A 24,142-nucleotide genomic window follows, 5' to 3' on the forward strand; every position below is an offset into this window, starting at 1 on the left:
TCTCTCTCTCTCTCTCTCACACACACACACACACACACACACACACACACACACACACACACAGAGTTGTGCACCATAACTATATGACTGAGCGACACAGGAACACTGGCCGACCTCTTGGGGTTCTTTTGACTGTAAATAATTGTAGGGGTAGGGATGTGGGCTACCTATTCCATAAATAGATAAAGCAACAAAAACTTACGGGTTGGAGCTTTGGGACTTTCCTGTGGCTTGGTGCAGAATCCATTGATCCTCTTCAAGTCAGTGTTTCTGGTAAACCTTAGAGACGAGGAAGCATTTCTTTCATATAACCTAAGACAATGTCCTAAAAGAGAGATACATATTTTAGAGAGAAAGTCTGATGCTTTTTGAAGCTGAGAAATACCTGCACGTGGCCGAGTGTGGTGGTGTAGGCCTGTAATCCCAGCAGTTGGGAGGGATAGGAAGATCATCAGAAGTGTGAGGCTACCCTGGGCTACATGGAGTTTCAGGCCAGCTATATAGCAAGACCCTGTTCACCCCCCTCCCCCCTAAGGACAAGTCTACAAGTTTTCATTTATATGCACAAAACACAAATTAACTCCTTGGAAGGCTGAGGCCTGAGGGGGTAGCTCAGGGTGAGCCCCAGGCTACTCTATCTTGAAGAAACAAGCAAAGAAAACAGACAAAAATTCAGCTCTTAGAAAATTTAAGTTAGCTTGTTTAGAAAACAGAATATATGCAAAGCATACAAGACACACACATGTAGGAAAGATGACTGTATCTAACATGTTATGCTTTAAAATACAATTACTTTGCTGACTAAGAGACTAGAAATTTTTAACAGAACATTTTATCAGTAAATTCTATGCAGGTACTTTCCACGTGTGTCTAGTCATGAAGGCAGCATGGCAGAATCACTCCTGTTTCTTAAAGACAGGCAGTTGAGGTCTGTTAAGCGTCAAGCTAGTTTTTAGCAAGGCTGTGTATACTTATTGCACCACACGGAGACCTGGGTGTCATGGGACATGGTGGGACCTATCTGGCATCCCAGCACTTGGGAAGCAGAAGCTGAGGAACACGGAGTTCCAGGTCATTCTCTGCTACATAATGAGTTGAAGGCTATTTTGAGACTTTGTCACAAAGTCTAAGCCTCTTCCTCCCGACTCCAAGAGCTGTGAGTTGATGCTGTCATTTAGTGATACTGAATTGATCAGCACAGGTTAGTTACCCTTCACAAAGTTTCCCATCACCCTTCCTCTGTGTGCTCAGAGGTAACTGCTTCGTACTGAGTTCATCACGGATTGCAGGAAGGCAGCACCCTTTCCACGTCATTTGACCCTTAGGTCAATAGGATTGTGGGATAAAAGCTTGCACAAATAAACACATGTACACAAGGGAGCGCGCGTGCATGCGCATACACACACACACACACACACACACACACACACACACACACGCCTTCTTGAAACCTCTGCAGGTGACCTTCTATTTAAAGCAGTGTAAGGAGTGCCTGTATCATAGTGTGGCAGTCCTCAAATGTTCCCATCTATGGTTTGGAGGGACCTTTGAGGTGACTCCTGAGTTCCTTCCACATGAGATAAGTGGGTGCTGACAGCTTCCTTCCTCTCTGACAACATGTTCCAGACCCACTTTGAATGTTTCCACCCCTAACTTGAAGTTACACATTCCTCCAAAAGGATCTGGGGATTAGTATTAGAGACCCCGTAGGGACATTTATGGTTTGTCACCATTCCAAAGCCCCTTTTTGGTGATCAAAGCTAGTGTCTTAGGATTACTACTGCACTATTACTATTGGTGAAACACAGTGACCTAAATGAAGCAAGTTGGGGAGGAAAGGGTCTATTTGTCTTATACTTCCACATTGGAGTCCATCACTGAAGGAAGTCAGGACAAGAACTCAAACAGGGCAGGAACCTAGAAGCAGGAGCAGATGCAAAGGTGATGGAGGGATGCTGCTTGCGGGCTTGCTCCTTAAGGCTTGCTCAGCGCAGGGATGACAGCACCCACAATGGGGACTGGGCCCTCCCCCATCAGTCACTAAGCAAATGCCTACAGTCTGACCTTATGGAGGCATTTCTCAATTGAGATTTCTCCTTCCAGATTACTCTAGCTTACATATTAACAAAAAATTAGTCAGCAAAGAAATAGATACATTCATTAAAGATTATTTTTAAGAAATATATTTTAGCCAGAAAATTTTACTTTTTATATGAATAATTTAGCCATGATGATTAAACATAATTAAAAGCAGAGATATCCAGAAAGTCTTAATGGGAGTGGAAAACAGGGAGTCACAAAACGTGAGGTCATGGCGTGAGACAGCAGGTTCCTGGAGTGGGGACTGTAGAAGAGCCCATGTCTAGGGACAAAGGAAAGAGGGAGAGACTCTGAGGTACCACCGAGCAGGAAAGCAAGCAGGAAGGTGCAAGCGATGCTCTGGAAACAGAGACGGAAGGCCAAGGACATCTTTTGTACAGGAGCTCACAGCTGCTCTATGGGCTCATGTGCATTTGCTAGAGGATGGCGCGCTTGCCTGTGAGTCTCAGCCCGAGACTAAAGCAGAGAGGAAGAGAAGGAGAGGTGGCTGTAAGTGTAGCCACTCTGTCTCCTCTGCCCCCTCACTCATACAGACACCCAGTCTCTATGGATTCCTGAATTTGTCTTCATAAGGGATGGGAGGCTGTAGTTTTCTCTTGATGTATTTGCTGGATTATACCAGATAATTCACCCTCATTAAAGGAATCAGGAAGCGTTTTAAAAATGGGAATCTCACTATGCAGCTCAGGCTGGCCTCAAACTCTCAACCCTCTGCCTCAGCCTCCAAGTACTGGGTCTGTCTGTATGTGTATGCCACCACATCTGGAATAAGACCTATATAAGACTGGCTTGAAAGTTCTTGTCTTTTCTTCCTTTGCCCACATCCTTAGTCACACTAGGTAAACACTTTATACAGAGCTACATCTCAGCCCCTTCCTCCTCCTTGAGCGTGGAAAGGACCACTTCTAATCCTCCTTAAGTGTTTGGGGGCAGAGTTTCGGTATTTATTTTTTTCGAGGTATATCCTTTTCATCTACTTTATGTAATTTCGGGCATATAATTACTTTTAGTATTATCTTGTATTCTTTATGTATTTGGTTGGCCACAGACATCTCTTCGTAGTTTCGTGGTCACCTGATAATTAGACAAAGTTTCCCACTAATAACTCTGGGAGCCTTTGCTGTCAGCCCTGAGAAGATGAAGCCGTCTCAGCTCCAGGCTGGCAGCTCCCATTCCCCTCAGCTTTGAATCCCCACTTACACAGAGCCGCAGTTAGGCAAGTGTGAGGGTCTGGAGCCTCCACCTCCCTTGGCCTTTCTTTCCTGCACTCCATCCCAGCAGCGCCCTGGAGCTTGTCAGGTCAGAATGAACACTTTCCCTAGCTTTTCCTTCTAGATGCGTGTGTTTACCCAGCTCCCACCTCTGCACCATGATGAACAAGCACCACAGTTTTCCATAAATGTCCCAGAGACGAAGCTGTTTGCATAGCTTCGAGTCAGGTGAACCAGAGCATTGTGAGTGGAAAGTTCCTGCCAACTGCTACACGGATCAAATGATAAGAAATCACTGGCGTCCGAGTGTGGAGCTGCTAATCCTTTCTGCCTTCCTCAGCTCCCACTATTACTAGGATTGAGGCTGCTGGTGTTCCAAGGTGCTGTGGAGCTGATAAGAGAATGAAGCAAACCAAGTTAGAGCTGCTGAGTCTCAGGGCTCTTACCACAGCTCACTCCCTTTTCTTCAGTCAGTGTTCCCCAGCCCAGGAGGCCTTACAGAACCTGGGCAGCTTTCATTTACACAACGAAGGATGCCCTTACTGACTGACACAAGACAATCTGGCCCTCGGTGCAAAGCCACCTACAGTGACTGCTGGTGACCTGCTCACTTCCTCTGCTAGGTCTGTGACCACCCCGGCACTGATGACCACAGTGACGCCACCCGAGGGCACCAGGTGTCACAGTCAAAGGAGATGACCTGCACTCGCTCTTGCTTGCCTGCTCATTTTGAATGTGGCAATGCAGTATTCCAGCGCCAGGGCTGATCTGATTTGAGGGCAAATTGGGAAAATGAATGGCAGTGCCTGGCAGACGTGACTCACAGCAGGCTCTACCATTTGGTTCATGTCCCAACATCACTCACAAGTAATCTTTAGAGCCATCTGCAGCGCTACCAAGAGGCCAGAAGTCTTGACAAAGGTTGTGCGGGTGTGAGAAGAGATGCCTCAATAGTTCTTCACAGGACAGACACATCCCCCAGACCTTGGTGTCAGAGCCAGCTGCGGGCCTGTCTGAAGCACACCACACAGCTACTGACCTCGAGTGCCTCTTCTCTTTTTAACTCTCTTCCCCCTCTTTTCATCCAGAGCCTCATGATGTAGCCCAGGCTGGCTTTGAACTTATAGAAATCCCTCCACTGCTGGGATGACAGAATGAACCATCATACTCAAATGTGAGGTACATTTCTAACAGGCTGGCTAAACTGCACTTTGGAGAACCTAGTACCCCATCCCACAAATGGTGGTGAAATAGATATAACATAAAATTTAGCATTTTAATCATTGTTAAGTGCCTGACCCAGCTTCCCTGCGTACATTCACTGTTGTTCCACCATTACAACATTCATCTCATCACGGGTTTAAAGTGACCCACCCACAAGGACACACTCCACACATAATGCTGTCCCATTTCTCCCCCCTAAAAGGCTAGACAGGAGCAAGGTTAACTGGAGCTCGGTAGACAGGCTCTATTCTCTAAATGGAAAACAGAGGGCAAAGGAAGTAATTATTTCCTTGGCGACCCTTTTCCAAAGAGAACAGAAGATAAACTGACACTTGTTCAGTTTCAGCAGTGATAATGAAAGCAAAATTACTAGCCTATAGAGTGTCCAGTGGCCACCAGCCACATAAATGCATAGAGAGATCTTTATTCATTCACCCAGCAGATAGTAACTGAGTATCTACTATGTATATGTGTAGGAAACTTTGGCACTATAAGAGGCAGATAAAAATCTGTGCTATTATGACTTACATTCTAGTCTGAACACACACACACACACACACACACACACACACACACACACACTCATATGTCAGAAGCTCACTGTTAAAGAGAAAAAATATAAATGAAGGACATGATGTGTATGTATATTTGAAATGAGTATGTGTGATATTTCAGAGTTAGTCAGGAGCGTCTCTTTGAGAATGTCACTTGTAGTTTGAGGGACCACAAAGAGGCCACTGAAAGTGGAAGGGTGTAAATGATGGGGGAGAAGTAGAATATGAGGCCAGAGATGTACCCAGGACAAAAATGGGGCTGGGGATTTAAAGGCCTATATCAGAAACACTGCCCAACCTTTCTTGCTGTCACTCTATACTGTACGATAAAAACTTCTACCTCTCTAAAGGATAAATGCTGATTATAACATACACACATACGATATTTATACACTTTAGAAATATAACAGATGAGAATACAAATAATTTCCAAATGTTATTACTAAAAACAATCACAAACTACTTGATGGGCTCGTGATGTTGATGTTATCATGAAATGAGAGCACAAACAAGCCACGTTTCATTATCTTTCCTGTCTGGTCCCTAAGAGATAAAACACATTGCCCCAGATATCCAAGACAGAAATTTTCCATCCTCTGGTGGATCAAAATTACAAACACAGAAACCAGAGGAAAAGCAGCCCTTTAACCCTGTGGGCGCACTTGAAGCCTTGCCTGTCCCTGGCTGACCAGTCAGTGCTCGGTCCCCAGAGCCCTAGCAGGAAATCCAAATGAAGGCTTATGGCTGCCTGTAAGGCTCTGACCAGACCAAACTGACCAAACTGCTGGCTACTTTTAAGAGCAGAGGTTCTCAAACCGTCTATTGGAGCTAGCGAGACTACTGGCCCCCTGTGCCCAAGTTTCTCACAGTAGGTATGGGTGGTCTGAGGAAGGGTGTTTCTAACATGTCCTAGAGAGCTATACAGCCTGTGTAGGGACTCACAGTTTGAAAACCTCTGCCACACAAGTATTGCTGCTAACTGTTGGGTGGGGGTGGGGGTGGGAGATGAGGCTGGCTGAGGTACTGGCTTCTGGTAATCTTTTTTTTCTATAAAAATCTGTTTCAGTCCAGGATGACACATGGATAGAATTTTGTTTTTGAGTCTCAGGTTTCTTAGAGATAACTCATCACAGAGCAGCCTGGGACGTGACTAATCTCTAGTATTAGTGAAGACAGATGAGAGGTCAGTCAGCATCCATGAAGGGACCTGACTAATCTCTAGTATCAGTGAAGACAGATGAGAGGTCAGTCAGCATCCATGAAGGGACCTGTAGGCTGACAGTGTTCTTCTATGTGGTGTTAAGAACTGTCGCTGGCTATGAAGTCTGATAGCGTTTATTTTAAAAAGCCACAGCACTTGTCAAAACTACTAAAACTGCATTACAAAGAGCAAAAACTTAAATATCCACCAGGACATCTTGGATCCACATCCATGCTTCCTCCCTCTGACCACTTGACAGGCTGGAATGGGTAGCACCTCAGGTAGCAGGGGACACACTATAGTCTCAGGTCTTGCTTCCTAAATACCAGTCTCTAGCACAAGGCTCCTCGGAAAGCAATGGCAGGGCTACGCAAAGGCACAGGGAACAAGAAAAACCCGGGACAGCTTTTAGTCCAGAAAGTAAGGGACTGCTCAAACACACACAAAACAAAACAAATCCCCATCCAAACAAATGAAGCCATATAAGGTGGTGCACACCTTTAGTCCCAGCATGGTCCCACAGCTCATCTTCTCTTGGCCATTGGGGTGAAACCCGTGCACACCTCTCTTCCACAACACCCAGCTTCCCTGAGTGCCCCACAATGCATGACCAAAGCCCACTTTGCAGCCCTGACACTATTGACTCATTCTCTTTTCCCTCATGTTCCAGGGCAGGAACTGCCATGACCTTGGCTGGAAGCAGTTCCTTCTGAGGCAACAATGTTCTTCTCCCATGTCCTGGCTAAAAATTTATGCGAATAACTAGGTGGTTCTCATGTCAGCCCTCAAATGCCTTAAAATTAAACAAGGGTATTGCTGATGCTTTTACAGTTATGACAGGAAAGGGCAAATCTGAGGGGCTCCGTGTGTGTTGTGTAAATCAGAGCCAAATTTAAATCTCAAAAGGAAAAAGGAGATATATAGTATTCCAGGGGTGGCCAAGACCCTACATACCAGTTTATCGATACTGTATTTTTTAACTTATTGAAGTTGTGTTACATTTTCTAAGTACTCAGTAGACCTAAAAGAATGAGTTTTACAGATTGGCATTCTGGTCCACAAAGCTCACTTACCACAGAGCCGCTGACTTGGTTTCCGTAGGAGAAGCAAATGTGAGCTGCCCTGAATGCTCATTACAATAAAACAAACAAACCAGGTCTATTACTTTGTACTGAGCCTTTGCAGAGTCAGTCCCAATAGCATGGAACATCTGCAGCTGTTCTGACAAGGGATGGATTCTTCCTGGCTGCAGACACTGGTCTGCTCTGCTTCTGCGTGTGGCACTGACATGGGGAACTGCTTGGCAGGCCATGGCAGTGGCACCAGAACCTTCTCTACAGGCTTTCCAAAACCAACTGACAATATGAAGCCAAGCCACTCTGCCTCCTCAGGCTGTTGTGGCTCCTTTGCCCGCCCCCCCTCCCGCCCCCCGCCCCTAGAATCTTTTCATCTGCTACAACCCCCATTCCCCAAGCTTGCCAAACATGCAGAGCAGTTTGGAGCAGAGAGAAGAGTGTTTTAGGTACAGGGCAGAAAGCAGGGCAGGCCCGAGGTGAAGGCAGGATAGGACACAGGAGCCGCAGGGGACGCCATGGATGTGGAACCCTCCTTCTGGAAGCTTGTCTACACTGCTGCCCTGAGTGGTTGACACAGCAGGAGAGCTGTGATTTCCGGGAAGAACCAGGTGCCGAGAAGCAGGACAGAGGGAACTGGAGGACAGACTGACACTGAGTTTTGTAGGCTGGCTGAGCTCCTAATTACCATTTGTAACATTAGTTCCATGGGAAAAATTTTCTGAGATTAAAAAAATAATACAAATTTATAAATAAATCTTTGGAACCTGGCCAGTTTTTAATAAAGTTTTTAAAAAGCTACTAGAATCTCATGGTTCAGCTACAACAGGATGGGAGTCGACTCGTTCCTTGTTGTCCCCACCCCCCCACCCCACAGCCTGCACACTCCCAATAGTGGCTGTGTGAAACTCAAGGCCTTTACTTTATGACAGCAAACAGGCTCCTCACTCATCTGTTTTTCTTATCCTTTCCAGCAGGCTCAGAACACAAATCTCTCTTTCTGAACTAGTGAGCCCTTCCATCTGAAAGCCTCCTGAGCCACACTGTGCCAAGCTATCTGTGCCTCCATCCTCACCGTCCACTGTCTGCTTCCTGCCACTGTCCATCTTAAGAACAAAACACCGCAAAACCACATTTAAATTATAAAGTCAACGCTTGCCCATCACAGAAAATTCGGAGGTACCTGAAGGTACAGTGTAGAAGTGAAGGTGCTATCGCCACGGCTCCCAGGAAGAATCCGCTGTGCTTCTTTCCAGACTTTCTTATACACACACAACCGATTTCTCATAATCAGATACTGTATCCTTATTATGGCACACAGCTATAAATACTATTTCTGGATATCAGAAATAACTCTGATAGATGTATAATATCCAACACAGATTTACCTGAATTTAATCATACCTAGTCAGCCAGCAAGAGCCAGCCAGTCACCCTGCCTGCCTGTCTATCTTGTCTGTCTCTGAAATGGGGAGTCACTGTTGCCCAGGCTGGTCTTGAACTCCTGTGTTCTCAGCTTTCTGCACCTGTGAACTCCTCAATAAATATCTTTAGTGATATTTCTGATCATCTTCTAAGAGCCAGACCCTGACAGTGGAGGGTTAAAGGACAGAATTATACTTTTTCGGTTCTTTATGTAACGATTTGCATTCAGGAAGGCAGAAACAATTTATATAGTTTAACCAGTAGACAGCCAACTTGCCTGTCTCATGCCACAGTAAAAATGGAGGGTCCTGGATATTGGAAAAAACACCATTTCAACAGGTCCTATAGATAAAATACCTATAATCTTCCTTTCATGGGTTAAATGAATGACTAAGAGGCACGCACTCGCCTTCACTGACACACTGTAAGTGTTGTGAGCCCCATCTACTCAAACCCATACATTTAACATTCTCATCATCAGCCCGTTCCATCTTTGTGCTCTTTGGAGTCTATCTTATCCTTCCTCAAGAACTAAATCCCTCCCTCCATTATCTTCCAAAATCTTTTTTTTTAAACAATTTTTTATTAGATATTTTCTTCATTTACATTTCAAATGCTACCCTGAAAGTCCCCCATACCCTCCCCCCACCCTACTCCCCAACCCACCCACTCCCACTTCCTGGCCCTGGCATTCCCCTGTACTGGGGCATATAATCTTTGCAAGACCAAGGGCCATCTTCCAAATTCTTATTTTTGGTTTTTCGAGACAGGGTTTCTCTGTATAGTCCTGGCTGTCCTGGAACTCACTTTGTAGACCAGGCTGGCCTCGAACTCAGAAACCCGCCTGCCTCTGCCTCCCAAGTGCTGGGATTAAAAGCGTGTGCCACCACGCTCGGCTCATCTTCCAAATTCTTATTCTGTCCATTTCACTTGTGGGTGCTGTGATAAAAACACTAATCAAAAGCAACTTGGGAGGAAAGGATATATTTGGTTCACACGCCTCAATCACAGCCTATCATGGAGGGGCATCAGGGCAAGAATTCAAGCAGGAACAGAGGCAGGAACCATGAAACATTGGCTTGCTTCCCATGTTTTGCTTAGCTTGTTTTCCCACACAACCCAGGACCACCTGCCCATGGTTGGCACCATCCTATCTGAAGTTTCCTCTTCCCGGGTGACTCTAGTTTGTGTCAACTTGACAAAACCCAACCAGCACATTCTCCTTTCCCTCAAATCTAAATGACCCAGGCCTTACTATTTTTACATTTATTTGTGTATGTGCATGCATGAGTATGGTGTGGCATTAAGCCAGAGGTCAACTTGCAGGAAATGGTTCTCACCGCCACTGGGAGGGTCCTGGAGAGTCAGGGAGATCAAACTCAGGTCATCAGGCTCAGTGACAAATGCTTTCACCTGCCAAGCCATCTTGCCAGTCCTATCTTTTATGACCCTCTTTCTACTTCCCATCCTTAAGCTACATCAGGACCTCCTTACTTACTTTGTGCGACTGTGGGAGGATTTGAAGGGCTCTCTAGCAGCCCGACACTGCAGACCGGTTTTGCCCTTTCCCTCTCCCTTGTAAAACCGTTAGATTACATTCTTAAAGCTAGCCCTCAAGGTTTATTCCCTTATTTGGCCATTGACTCATTCCAGAGACTAAACATCATGGTCCAGCAATCAAAATTCATTTTTTTGGCGACACTGGCTAACCTGTACAATCAGGATTTACCAACTTGTCCTAGCACAGACTTCCTTTTTCCCCTAAAAACCCACTTCAGTAGAGATACCTGCTTTCTGTCTTTGACCTATTCAGAGACTCTCCCCCAACCCCATGCTTGTCCCTGTGGGGTAATAAATCTCCATTGTGCTGAGAATTTGGTGTCTGAGTGTGTTCTGAGCTGACTTGGAGCTCCTGCCTCTCCGTTAGGATTCCTCCATTCTATTTTAATAAGTAACTTCACTACAATGGCTTCTATATTTTTTCTTCTCTTAGGGTCACAGGTTTTTTTTTTTTTTTTTTTTTTTTTGGTTTTTCGAGATTTTTTTTTTTAACTGTCACTTTTTTTATTAGATATTTTCTTTATCTATATTTCAAGTGTTATCCCCTTTCCTAGTTTCCCCTCCGAAAATCCTCCCCCCCCCCATTCCTGCTTCCTGGCTCAGCATTCCCCTATCCTGGGGCACAGAACCTTCACAGGACCTAGGGTCTCTCCTCCCATTGATGACCAAAAAGGCCATCCTCTGCTACATATGCAGCTAGAACCAAGAGTTCCTCCACGTGTTTTCTTTGATTGCTGGTTTAGTCCCAGGGAGCTCTGGGGTTACTGGTTAGTCCATACTGTTGTTCCTCCTAGGGGGCTGCAAACCCCTTCAGCATCGTGGGTCCTTTCTCTAGCTCCTTCATTGGGGACCCTGTGCTCCCTGTAATGGATGACTGAGGTTCTCAGGTTTTTAACTGAGAGTTCTTCTCATCATCACCTATAACCCACTAACACCTACAACACAGTGAGGCATCTACTCTGCCCAATTAGCGGGTCTTTGAGGGCATTCCTGCTCTTCTATCCCCCCTCCCAAGTGTGTGTTTGTGTGTGTATACACGTACCAGTCTTATTGGTTACTCAAGCTGGCCTTGAGCTTGTTGTGGCTGCTCTTTCAAAGGACCTCTGTTCAGTTCCTAGCTTCCACATGGCAGCTCACAGCCCTCTGTAGCTCCAGTCCCAGGAGATCCAACACTCTCTCTGGCCTCCACGAGCACTGCATGCATGTGTGCACAGACACACATTCAGGCAAATATTAATGCATACAAAATAAAAATAAGTATTATCTTTAAAAAACATTTTTTAACTATAGGTTCAGGTGTGCATGTGAGTGCAAGTATCTGTGGGATTCAGGAGAGGGCATCAGAGACCTTGGAGCTGAAGTTACAGGTGATTGGAAGCTGCCCCACATAGGTGCTGGGACCAAAGTCCAGTCCTCTACTGCTCTGCAAGGGCAGCAAGTACTCTTAACCACTGAGTCATTTACATCACAATCTTTACAGGTTATAGCAATGCATCCTGCACATGGCTGCCTTTTTAATGCTCCAGTTTTTGGGTTTTTTTTAAATGACTTAGGCTTTGAAGCCTTCTCTTGTTGCCAAAATTCATCTGGCTCCAACTCTTTACAAGCTCACACTTTCCCCCCTAATGCTCCAAGGTAATATGAATTTTTCCTTGCTGCTTTTCCTGTTTTACACCTCTCCAGACTCCTAACTATCTCTTTTCTTTGCTCAAATCACTTCCTGTTTCCCAGGAGCCTTCAGTTGATAATCCTATCTCCTTAACCGTTCCCTTCCTCTAAATTCTAAAGTCAGTAGTGTACTGCCTCTTGGGAGGAAGAAAGGGGCAGGGAGTCCCTGACCTATAGTGCTTACCAGTGACCACAGCAGATTTCAAGCTGCCGAGATGACATTACCATTTTTGAAGTTGGGGGAAGTGCACAATGCCAGCAGGACCTAGCTCAGCAGCACTCAGTCTGCTCTGTAACCTAGAGCCTAATACATACTGTATGCTCTCTAGCTGTATTATATGGGTTGGTTTATACACTGCAATAAAAAGCCCTAGGAAGTTGGCAGTGTATGGGGCACACAGTGTACGCTCAAATAGAAACTCACTGGCATTACCTGGAGCAATATGATAAGCAAAGCCAAAATTGGAGTAGTTCAATGGATGTGATCTCATTTAGGGTTCGTTAGCAAGAACAAATAAAAGAACAATGAAGGAGCAAACTGGAGTAGAAATAAAATCAGAGTGGGAGGCAGATATTGGTTATGTCCCAGCTTTGAACCTATGTGACCCTTAGCAAGCAAGTTCCCTTCCTATGCCTTATGTTTCCTCCTGCAGCCAGGGGTGGTGGTGCACACTGACATCCCAGTACTTAGGAGGCTGAGGGTTCCAGGGCAGCTGGGGTAAATAATGAGGCACTGTCAAGAAGCAAAAAGCAGTATTAAGTTCCTTCATCTGCATACGTTAAGGGACTAGATGACTTCTAAAATACTGCTTGGCTTCAGTGCTCTGGGATATGGGTTAGACAGGAGGAGCCCATGGTTTCTGCACTGGTGACAGCCATGAAAAGGTCACTGTAAAAGCTACAAGTCAATGGAGCACAGGGCAACAGAACTTCTCCAAGGTATGGAGAATATTATGTAAGTCTATTCATTCTTTTGACTCAATCACCCTACTGAAAGATACAATGTCTTGGAGCTGAGGAGATGGATCAGTGGATAAGTCTGACTACTCTACCCTTACGTAAGGAGCCAGGTGTGGCTCCTTAGTGCTGTAAGGAGCAGCGTTGTGAGGGGTGGAGACCTGAGGATCTCTGGGTTTGCTGGCTGCCAGCCTAGTTCCAGGCTCAGTGAGGGAATAAAGTAGGGTGATGGAGCAGGAAACCCATGTCCTTCTTGGGCCTTCACCAGGGCACAAAATGTGTACACAGACTCCACATACAACACACATCTAAATAAAGATACAATATCTTAAAAGTTTTATCTATTTTATTCAGCTTTTAGGAGAAAAGAGATGTGAAAACTTACCTTATATTTGCTTAATCCAAGATATTTCCTAGAGTCCTTCCATCGAAACAATATGTACTAACAGATACTTATAAGAGCTGAGAACTTAGTAACTATATGGCAAAGCTAATCTTGATGCTAACAGAAGTCATGGCAGGGTGGGTGAGAAGCCAGTTAGCCTCCGAGTCTTACAGTTGTGCTTCTTCAAAGAACTGGCACTGCTGGGATATGGACGTAAGCCTTGGTCCCTCTTACTAGTACATGATCATAAAAGTCAGAACATGATTTCAGAGGCTCACAAGACCTCTCACCTGTAGCAACTTTGTTACAACTTTGACCTACATCTATCTAAAACTACATTCATACAACAAGCAACTAAAGCCCATAAACCCTCTAGGCTGTTTGCGAAGGGAGTCCACCCAGGAGTTCCAAAGGAAGCTGTAACACACAGCTCTACTGCTTAAAATGAGGACCTTATTCTGAATAGTATTCTGGATAAGAAAACAATGCCTAGATTACATTTCTAATTGAGCTGCCACACATTTGGTCAATGTTATTTATCAAATAGCAGTTGGTTCTTGAAAGTCCATTTGTGTATGAAAAGTGTATGTCCACCTCACAAACACATCTGCATTTCACCTTAAGGAGCCCCAACTGCACCGGGGAGGGTATCTGTGAGTTCGAGACCAGCCTGGTCCACATAGTGAGACTACATATGAGCCGGAGCTACATAGTGAATGTCTCAAAACAAAACAAAAAAGCTCCATCTGGCTATAAGATGGTTAACTTACGACATGCGCATATCCCAGTAGCAGCATCAACAGCAGCAAGGAACTCGGATAACACAAACTCACTGCCCTCCTTTGGTGCTGACTTTTATCACCAAGTGGTGCTACACAAGTTATTTAGCCCTGTGACTTATGTTTATTTATAAAGACAGGAGGGAATAAGATTTAAGGGGGGCGCTGTAGAAATCAGATAATGTAAATCAGAAAGCACTTTTATTAATACAATAGGTAAAAGTAAAAGAAATCACTGGAAGGTGCTCACAACACACCAGACACTCACAGATCACCTGGCAGTCGTTGCCCATAACATCCTTGGTGTGCTATTAAAACATTCCCCATCGGAAGTAAAATAAATTGTTGTTAAATTGTGCAAGGAAGTCTGTCTTGGTTAGAGGCCCAGCAATGAAGTTCCAAAACATCAGAAATCTTCCAAGACACTTTAGCTTTCCATGACGTGTGCTACAGTCTAGAAAAGTAACTACTGCCAGCGTTTAAGTGACTCTCACATAACTCACAGGTTGCTGATTCTTTTGCTGGCTCTTTTGAAAACGTTGTAATACTTAATAAAGATGCACATCGAGATTTTAGATCTTAACTGATACAAATCAAAACCAGTAAAAGAATGAGTGCTTTTTCTCATCTTTCTCCGTTTTCTTTCTAGAGCAGAGTGGGTGTGAGTTTTTAAGGGTGTAAGCAATGCTGACCCGTTGAAAGGTCTTCCAGTCGGTAAAATCTAACCTCTTCACTGGCTACTCTTTACGAAACTATTCTACATGTACTATCTTTTTTTTTTTTTTTTTTTTGCATTGCTTCAATTACATTTACAATGTACATTACTCCAATAACAAAACGTGGAGCTATTCTTTCTCTAAAAATTTAACAACCCTGTAGTAATTTGATGCCATGGAACAAAGGATAGATCATGAAAGTTCATAAAGATGAACAAAAGAGTAAGCTACCCTCTAAAGACCCTCAAGATACAAGCTGCAAACTCTCTGATTTCTCAACTTGATAATTCAAGGCTCTCTAGATTTCCCCGAGGCGGGATACGTTCAGTTTACCAGACTCCCAAAACACTCAACCGCTCCAATGTTTACTGAGAAAACAGGCTACAGACCTTACATTATTAGCATAACACTTTCCCCTAAGAGAGTCCAGGCCCTTACCGCACTATTGTTTAAAAGTATGTACTACCACCCACAACTTAAGGCAACAATTACTCGTATTCTGTGAGATCTTTGAGTCCCTCACCCAAAGAGGGAGGGACAAGTAGGAAGGCACAAGTAGAATAACGGATAGGAGAAAGTCAGGGTGGAAAGCATTACTTCCGTGGATAACTCTTAATAGGTGCTCACAGGAGGATGGGGACCAGGTGGAGGCATCAAGGCACTAACTTAAGATGGGAGCTGCGTGAATGAGCGCCAGATGCCAGGGTCTCGGCCAGCCCCCTGCGTCTGCTAAGGCGCTGCGGTCCTCACACGGTTGCAGTAAGCAGGACACCCCCACCGGCGATGCCCCCTCCTGCCGCCCGCAGACCCGCGTCTCACCAGCCGCCAGGCGCAGGCCGCCGAGGCTCCACATGGCCGCCCGCTCCGCCGACGCACAGCACCCCACGGCGGCCGCGGCGCTGGCGCTCAATGTCACCAAGGGCCCGCGTGGGGAGGGCGCTGGCGGGGTGGGCGGGGCGTGCCGGCGTGACGCAGCGGGCGTGCGGGACGTGCGCGACGAGCGGAGGATGCGGCCAAACGCCCTGCCTGCCCGGGCATGATGAAGGCGGAGGAGGGAGGGCGATGTCTGCCAACTGCGAAGCGCTGAGTAGTGTTTTAGGACTGTGCAAGCGAGTCACACACGCGGAGGGACTCGGGGACCAGGGCCTTATGGCGTCCGGGCTTCGGGAATGCCCGAAGGAAGCCTGCTTTCCACTTAGCTATGTTTTTAAAAACATCTAGTCATTCTCATCGCTTGCCCACCCTCACCTCCCCAAACGCCGTTAGTTTCTCGACGCTTCTTCGAGGGGCTCATCCCTCATTAGCAACCCGATGCTCTAGGCTTAGCGAGAGGAAAGGCAACCGCCCGGGCTCACGGTACTTGCTGTCAGGCAGCACCGCGGACACCTCTGCTCCACGGTGATTGGTCGGCTGCGGGGGTCCTCGCGTTCGTCCAATATGGCGGCGCCCAGTGGCAGTGTGAACTGTGAAGAGTTCGCCGAGTTCCAGGTGATGAGGTTTTCCACACGTGGCAAGCTTGTCCAGCCTTTTGTCCCCAGGTCCCAGTCGGTGCTTTGGTCCGGGAAGGGAGGATAGACAAACTGTAGGAAAAGCAAGTTGCTCAGAGCTTTTTATAGGGGAGCCTTTGGAGGTCATGGGGGCTAGGGGTGGCCTTGGGAAGCCGAGGTGCTCAGCGCAGGAGGTGCCGGAGGCTCTCCGAGTCATTCTGGAGCGGTAAAGCCGAGCTCTGAAGCTGTGGGTAGGGATAGTTAACAGTTCAGCAGTCCCCCGAACTTCATTCCCAGCTTCTACCAAAACTCCCCTACTTCTAAGTTGAGATTTTGTGGGAGAGAAAAAGTGAAAGATACCTTGTGTACTTGATAAAGTATCTGGCATAGTGCCTTTTTATGTGTGTGGTGCGATACAATGAATATTTGGAAGCTTCGGGGAGGGTTAAATCAAATACTTGGTCTGTGCCTTCTTGATCCCGAGAGAAGGTGTAACACTTAAGTAAAATATGTGTCTTTTTTGGTACTTACCCAAGAATTCAAGAATAACGATCCGTATGTTGATCAACTCACAATGACGGTTCTGTTATTAGAGTTTAAATTGAAGCTAAAAAAAAAACTCAAAAAACCAAAAATCACGACCTTTAAAAGTGTATTTTAAGTAGAGATAGTAAAATTTGTTAAACATGTCATTTCCCTATCTGTAGTAACCATAATACTTTGAGTAGCTTGTAGGTAGTGGTATTCTTGAAGATAACCTCACCAAATTGATTTATTTGGTAAATAATTAGGCCAAAAGATTTTTTTTTAACATTTATTTTTATGGGCATCGGTGTTTTGTGGGCATGTATTTCTGTGCACTACATCTGTGCAGTAGCTGCAGAGGCCAAAAGAGTGCATTGTATCTCTTAGGACTGAAGTTACAAACTTTTGCAAGTTGTCATATGGGTGCTAGGAATTGAACCTGAGTCCTCTGCAAGAACAGACAGATAGATACTCTTATCCACTGAGCCATCATCTCTCCAGCCCCTTGGCCAAAGATTTAATGAATCGCTGAGTTAAAAAATATCAAAAGATTTGTTTACCCAGAACCAGTCTTAGCATATGTTTTAATTTTGTAAATAGGCATTACTTTTTGTTCCCACTCCTTCAGAGATAGAACCAGAACATACATGAAGGTACTGTAACAATGTAAAACATTAGTATGGCATTTACATTTAGATGAATTTGGTAAAATTATAAAACATGGTTGACTGGAATTCTCACAAATTACTAATCAAAATTAATATTCTCAAGAGTTGTTAGATCACTTTGTATGTAGGTATCCTAACCAGTTAGATCACTTTGTATGTAGGTATCCTAACCAAGAAAACCAAACAAACCAAAAAAGAAAGAAAAAAGAAAAAAAAAAAGAAAAGGGGTCTTAAAGTCACTTGAAACAAATGAAGAGTGCTTTTAAATATGCTACATGCATATTAACTAAAGTTCCGGACTTGTTTACTATTTGGAGGGTTATATTTTGCATATGATATAGGGCACAGGTATTTATAAATGTTCCTCCTAGTTTGACATGGACATATTCTTAAGGCAGACTTATGTCAACATCAAAATTGATGCTTTTATCTTCAAAAGTTTTCTCATGGGCTTTCCTATGCAATCTCTGTCACTTTCTGTCAAGTTCCAACAATTAGTAATTCTTATGTTGTTTTCACACAGCTATGTATTTTAAGCTTAAAAGGTTTTTTAAAGAGTTTTGAACTTTTTGCATTCCCCTTCATTGTAGCATTCCCAGAAAACATCCTATTTCCAAAGCTAAATAGAATTTTTAAAAAAGTTTAAAATTGGATGCTTCAAATCTCATTTTAACATATAATCAACAATTTACTGGGTACATTTTTTATTTTTTGGTTTTTTGAGACAGGCTTTCTCTGTGTAGCTCTGGCTGTCCTGGAACTCACTCTGTAGACCAGGCTGGCCTTGAACTCAGAAATTCTCCTGCCTCTGCCTCCCAAGTGCTAGGACTAAAGGCATATGCCACCACGCCCAGCTATTGGGTACATTTTTAGCCTGTTCATGCAGCCGTAACTAAATACTACAGTCCTAAGTGACTTAAACGGCAGAAATGTGGTTTCTTGAAGTCCTGGAAGCCAGAATTTCAAGATTAGGGTTGTGTTGGGGTTGGCTTCTGGTGAGGTCTTTTCCTGGCATGCAGGCTGTTTTCTCACTGTGTGTTCACACCTTTCCTCTGCAGTTGGAGCAATGTCACTCATATCTCTTCCTCTTCCAATGAGGACCCCAGTTGTGGCAGATTAGGGTTCCTGCCCTGCTGGCCTCCATTTGTGTATCTGTTTGAGTATGTATGTATGTATGTATTTGACAAGATCTCACTATGTTGTGGAGGCTGGCCCTGGTAACCCTGGTTCAAGAAGTCCTGCCACAGCCTCTGAAGAAGCTGAAACTGTATTTTGTGTGCCTGGTTGTGACCTCCATTTAACTTTCATCCCCAAAAGCCTTGCCTATAAGGTCTTGGGACTTTCCCATGCACTCCAGGGTGAACAGTTTAGTCACTACCAGTATCTACCAGCTACCAGGCTCTGGGAAATACTATGGTGGACAGGGTATGAGATGCGGAGCTTTAAGTGAGGATTAAAACATGAAGACGGCTCTGGAGCTAGTGCGGGAGAGCTCAAAAAAGAAAGAAAATGAGGTCATAATTGAGTTGAGCCTTAAATAATACCAGTTGAATTCTAGGCAGAGTTAATTGCACACAGGCAAAATGTTTCCTGTACAGTCATGCATTGCTTAATAATGGGGATATATTCTGAGAAATGTCTTACAATAGATTTTATGTTGTGCAAATATGAACAGTAATTAAACCTTATCTAGGTTTAAGCCAATCCCTGTCATGGCCTCATGATGCAATTGGGATGCAGTAAACAGGAGATCTACGAAGCTGCTCTAAGTAGAAGGAAAATATGCTAAAGTGATGATGGAAAGAATAGCATGATAAATACATAAACCAGTAACCGTCATTTATTACCATTGTCAGGTACACTCTGTACATGGTGATATTTGATACACTTCTGACTGTAAGCACAGTGTATTTTTTTTATTACCAGCATTATAAAAACTTGAAAATTTTGACTCTTAGGGGAACACAGTCAAGGGCTGGTCAAGAGAACCATGTGCTAGGCATGGTAGCTCACAACTTTAATCTCAGCACTTAGGAGTCAGAGGCATGTGGGACTTGTGATTTTTTTTGCAGCTTTAGGGTAAGTCTCATTAGTCACTTTTGTGTCCTCTTTTGAATTTAGAATCTAAGCTCTAAGGACTTGGCATGGCATGTGGGCATCCCTAGGCTGGGCAGTGGTGGTACATGCCTTTAATTGGGAGGCAGAGGCAGCTGTATCTCTGAGTTCGAGGGCAGTCTGCTCTACACTGTGAGTTCTAGCACAGTCAAATTTATACACACAGAAACCTATCTTGGAAAACAAAACAACCAAAATCCTAAAGTGCCTAGACGAAGTCTTCCAAAGCTTCTCTCTCCCAGCCCTGTCCATATCTAGCATGCATTTGAACTCTCTGCCTTGTTACTCCTAACTTTTCCTCAACACATACTCCCGTTTTCCATGCTTCCTCCCTGCGTCTGTCACTCGCTTAGAAGTACCTTTTCCTCTCCCCAGCTGAGACCCAGGTCATGTTTCTCTTGGACAGAATCAACTCGCTATTTCTTTCCAGAGTGGGTTTCTGTATTTCTATTAGAAATATTTATTTGGGTGTACACAATTGATTTTGAGCTGACTTTACACTACCAGCCTTTGTCCTAGGCCCTTCTGGAATTGACATAAGGGCTCGATGCTTCTTCCACTGTAAGGAAATGGGCCTGGTGAGAGATTTAGCCTTTTTTTGTAATCTACCTATGAAATTTAACAATAACGTATAATTCTCAACAATCCTGGAACAAGTGTGCATCAGTACAGTTACTATCACTGTGTTTGTAAACATTTCTTATAAAATTGTATTATTGTGTGGGTGTGTGCATGGTGGGAGAGTAGAGGACACACATGTGGACTTATGTCTGGCCAGAGGACAATTTGAGGAGCTCATCCTCTCCTTCCACCTTTATGTGGATTCCAGGATGGACCTCAGTTCTCAGGGTTATGTAACATGGAGCTTCACTTGCTTGGCTCTATACAGTTGAACTCCCTGTGGTGATAGAAATGCTCTGCATTTGTGCTGTATACCTACCAGTCGCTGCTAACATGTAGCTCTTCAGGGTAAGTATGCTGTAGTAACTGGAGGTTTTACATTGAGAATTTCAGTTTAAATAACCTGGCAAGCTAGTGTCTGCTGTATCAGAAGCCCAGTTTTAGATCATAGGTTGGTAATCTGCTAGTACATAGGAGAGGGAGGGAATAGAGTGTTTGGCAGACCTCAATTATAGATTCTGTGGGTAAGATTGCAAAAGCAGTGGGTGAGTTCAGGGCCAGCCAGGTAGTTTAACAGGCAGCAGTACTTGCCGAACAAGCCTAATTACAGCCTGAGTTTGATACCCAGAGCCTGTACACACTTGGAACCTGTACACACTTGGAACCTGAATAGAGAGAATCAAACCCGCAGGGTTGTCCTCTGAGCACACGCACGCCATAGCACATGTGCACCCCCCCGCTCCCCCCCCCCATTAGTACAGTGTTTTAAAAGATTCATTGCCCAATTAGTACAGACATTCCATTGCTCTGTAAAGACCTTAATAGGCAGGGCGGTGATGGCACACGCCTTTAATCCCAGCACTTGGGAGGCAGAGGCAGGCGGATTTCTGGCTTCGAGGCCAGCCTGGTCTACAGAGTGAGTTCCAGGACAGCCAGGGCTACACAGAGGAACCCTGTCTCGAAACAAACAAACAAAACAAAACAAACCCTTAATAGTGTGTTTATGATGTCTTATAGGGAGGATTTGTTTATCATGATTAAAGTTATAGCAGGTGTTCAAACTCAAAAACTGGTTAAAGTTCAGCATCAGTGGAAGCCGAGCAAATTCGCCTGGATTGCTGTGTCAGTCCCCTCACTTGTCTGTGCTCGGGTCCAGTCCACTCTCTAGGCGGCCATTTCAGAACACACATCGGAACCATTCTTAGGGCATTTCACTCATACTCTGTGCTTCTTAGAAAACATTACAATCCTGTAACATATCCTACAATTCTGAGGCTCGCTCTCTCTTTTTTTGGAGGGGGGGGGTGTTTCAAGACAGGTTTCTCTGTGTAGCCCTGGCTGTCCTGGAACTCACTTTGTAGACCAGGCTGGCCTCAAACTCAGAAATCTGCCTGCCTCTGCCTCCCGAGTGCTGGGGTTAAAGGCGTGCACCACCACCGCCTGGCTGAGTCTCTTCTTATACTGTGTTCATATTCAATGGTCTAGTTAAGTGGTGTTATCAAGGACATCCTTGCAATTCCTGATTCTTAATGATATTGAACCTGAGGTAAATTCCCATGCCAAGTCACAGTCCCCATACTATGCCAGGGAAGGTTAGTGGGTATTAAAAATGCTACCAGGACAGGGTTACTGAACACATTTGGTAGTGTGTTAACTGTACAAAAATATTTTGCTGTACAGTTTAAAAACAAATCTTTTAAGAAATATATTTGTTTATATGCGGTTGCCTGCATGTATGTCTGTGCACTGCCTACATGCCTAGTGCCCTCAGAGCCTAGAGGAGGGAGGGTGTGAGGTCCCCTGGAACTGGAGTTTCTGATGGTTGTGAGCCATTATGTAGATGCTGAGAATCAAATCTGGGTCCTCTGGAAGAGCAGCCAATGCTCTTAACCACTGAGCTACCTCTAAAGTCTTAAAAACAAATCTCACAGTTTCACATTTCACTGTTTTTCCTTAAAAGGAATGAGTTTTACACAGGAGATTAAATGCTTTATTGACAAGAAAAGACCATTCTGGAACACATATTCACCATCATTATCCTCTTCGTCCTCCTCTGATCTCTTCTTTTTCTTGCTCTTTTCTGTCTTGATGATGTCCAGAGACTTTGTCTTGCAGCGCCCTCTCCACCCGTGGATTTTTACATTCTTCCCACCATCTTCTCTGTGGTGCCCGAGCCTTGGCGTGACTGATAGAGATTTTAGGGCCAAGCAGCCAATAGTCACTTCTCAGCACTTTGACCAGTTATGAGTCTGCATTGACTGCCATCCATGCAGAAAGAAGCCTCTGATGTAGACTGACAGCAGCACTGACCTGCGGGTGTAAGCATATGTATTTCAGAGGCATCTTGACGACATGTCTTTTAGCAAACAACAGTAGTAGGTCTCCCTCCATAGTAGGGCCTATGACCTGTTCAGCATGGTTTCTTGGTCAGGTTTGCAACACCAAGCAAATCCAAGCACACCATTCTTACTGTGGAGCAGGTCTCAAGTCCATTCAGAAAATAGTTGGTTATCTTCATCTGTCTTGCCACTGTTGCAGGAGTGCTTACTTAGCTCTAACCTGGCAGGTCATGATTGTAATTCATGGTGCCCACAGGACTTTTCTTCCCTAGGCGCCGTGGTAGGAAAGCTAGCCACCAGGGAGGATGCTTCTTGCTTAGTTTCGTCTTGGTGTCTTTATGTCCTATGACCAAAGTGTATGGTCAATTGGATCTTCAGCAATTGGATCTTACCATGTAGTCTGGTGGGCAACTATGAGTAATGACAGTCACTTGGATTGTCACTAGGGTCTCACTGACTAGCAGCTTCTAGGGAGGTATTCCACACTTGACATTAGGGTTTTCATATAATGTGTGACTTCTGGGAGGACCATTATCCACCCGTGCAGGACACCTCTTTTCCAACTTTTCAAAAAGCAAATGGTATTTTTAAAAGCTTACAAAGTAGATTTCCTTAGGGATTTTTCCTAATTCTTAGTTTGAGTTAACACTTCCCTCTCCCCTGTTTTCTCTGCCTGCCCTTGGCCTGAGCCAGCCTGACCTCGGTCTGCTTCCCCACCCTCATTTCACTGTGGTCTACTGTCCCACCTCCCTTAACACTCTTTTTTCCTTCTCCCCAATGTTCCCTTTGTAGCCTGCAGCACCCCAGGCTAAACACTGCTGCAAGATTTGAAGCTAGGATCTGTATATGAGAGAACATCCGGTGTTTGTCAGAGACATTTCTTGATCTCCCTGCCCAAAATAGCCCTGAACCCCAACTTGATCACGGTCCACTCCATGGTACTAGCTTTCCCTTCCCCACAGTATTTCTCTATCAGCATCTGTTGTTTGAATGCCCTGTGAGTTACTAAAAGGATACACTCTGCTTCTTGTTAATACTGTTCAAAGAAGAAAGTTGCTGAGGGCTTTCATGGTCAAGGAAAACTATCCAAAAGGCACAACTGAAATCTGGCCTCAGAAGATAAGTTCACTGTGAACAGAGGAGAAAAAAGAATTGGAAGGAGATTTTTAAAGGGGGTGTGGGAGGCTAGGCTGGCTCCATCTTTTCCTCTCCTAGTGATAGGCTCTTACTACGGAGCCCATGCTGGCCTCCAGCCCATGACTCTCCTGTCTCGGCCTTCTGAGTGCTCAGATCACATGCTTGTGCCACCACACCCAGATGTTTTCTTCCCTCTGACTCACCATGTGCTACCATCACTTGTTTGGAATTTACTACTAGTGGACATTATATACCCTGCATTATATGACATACTATTTAAAGTGGTAGTTGCTCAGGGAATATATTGAGATTTTCCCCTAAGAGTTATAGTTTGTGCCGGGCGTTGGTGGCGCACGCCTTTAATCCCAGCACTCGGGAGGCAGAGGCAGGCGGATTT

General features: G+C 44.8%; 2 protein-coding genes across 3 annotated transcripts in view; one reads left to right on the forward strand and one right to left on the reverse strand.

Moving 5' to 3' along the window:
• The window catches only part of Fam162a (family with sequence similarity 162 member A), a 25,030-nt gene extending 9,232 nt beyond the window's left edge, over positions 1-15,798 (reverse strand). The window contains exons 1-2 of the mRNA XM_021184958.2: positions 15,673-15,798; positions 203-325 (exon numbers count right to left, since the gene is read on the reverse strand). Of these exons, the coding sequence (XP_021040617.1) occupies positions 203-325; positions 15,673-15,706 (157 nt within the window). The 5' untranslated portion in view covers positions 15,707-15,798. The remainder of the gene's footprint in view (positions 1-202; positions 326-15,672) is intronic.
• A 43-nt stretch (positions 15,799-15,841) lies between these two features.
• Ccdc58 (coiled-coil domain containing 58) overlaps positions 15,842-24,142 on the forward strand; it is a 19,745-nt gene continuing 11,444 nt past the window's right edge. Inside the window, exon 1 of one of the 2 annotated variants that reach the window (XM_021184961.2) lies at positions 15,842-16,341. In XM_021184961.2, the coding sequence (XP_021040620.1) occupies positions 16,291-16,341 (51 nt within the window). In that variant the 5' untranslated portion in view covers positions 15,842-16,290. The remainder of the gene's footprint in view (positions 16,342-24,142) is intronic. The other variant, XM_021184959.2, reaches the window with a different exon arrangement.

The sequence above is a fragment of the Mus caroli genome, chromosome 16 (genome assembly GCF_900094665.2).
Source record: "Mus caroli chromosome 16, CAROLI_EIJ_v1.1, whole genome shotgun sequence".
NCBI lineage: Eukaryota > Metazoa > Chordata > Mammalia > Rodentia > Muridae > Mus > Mus caroli.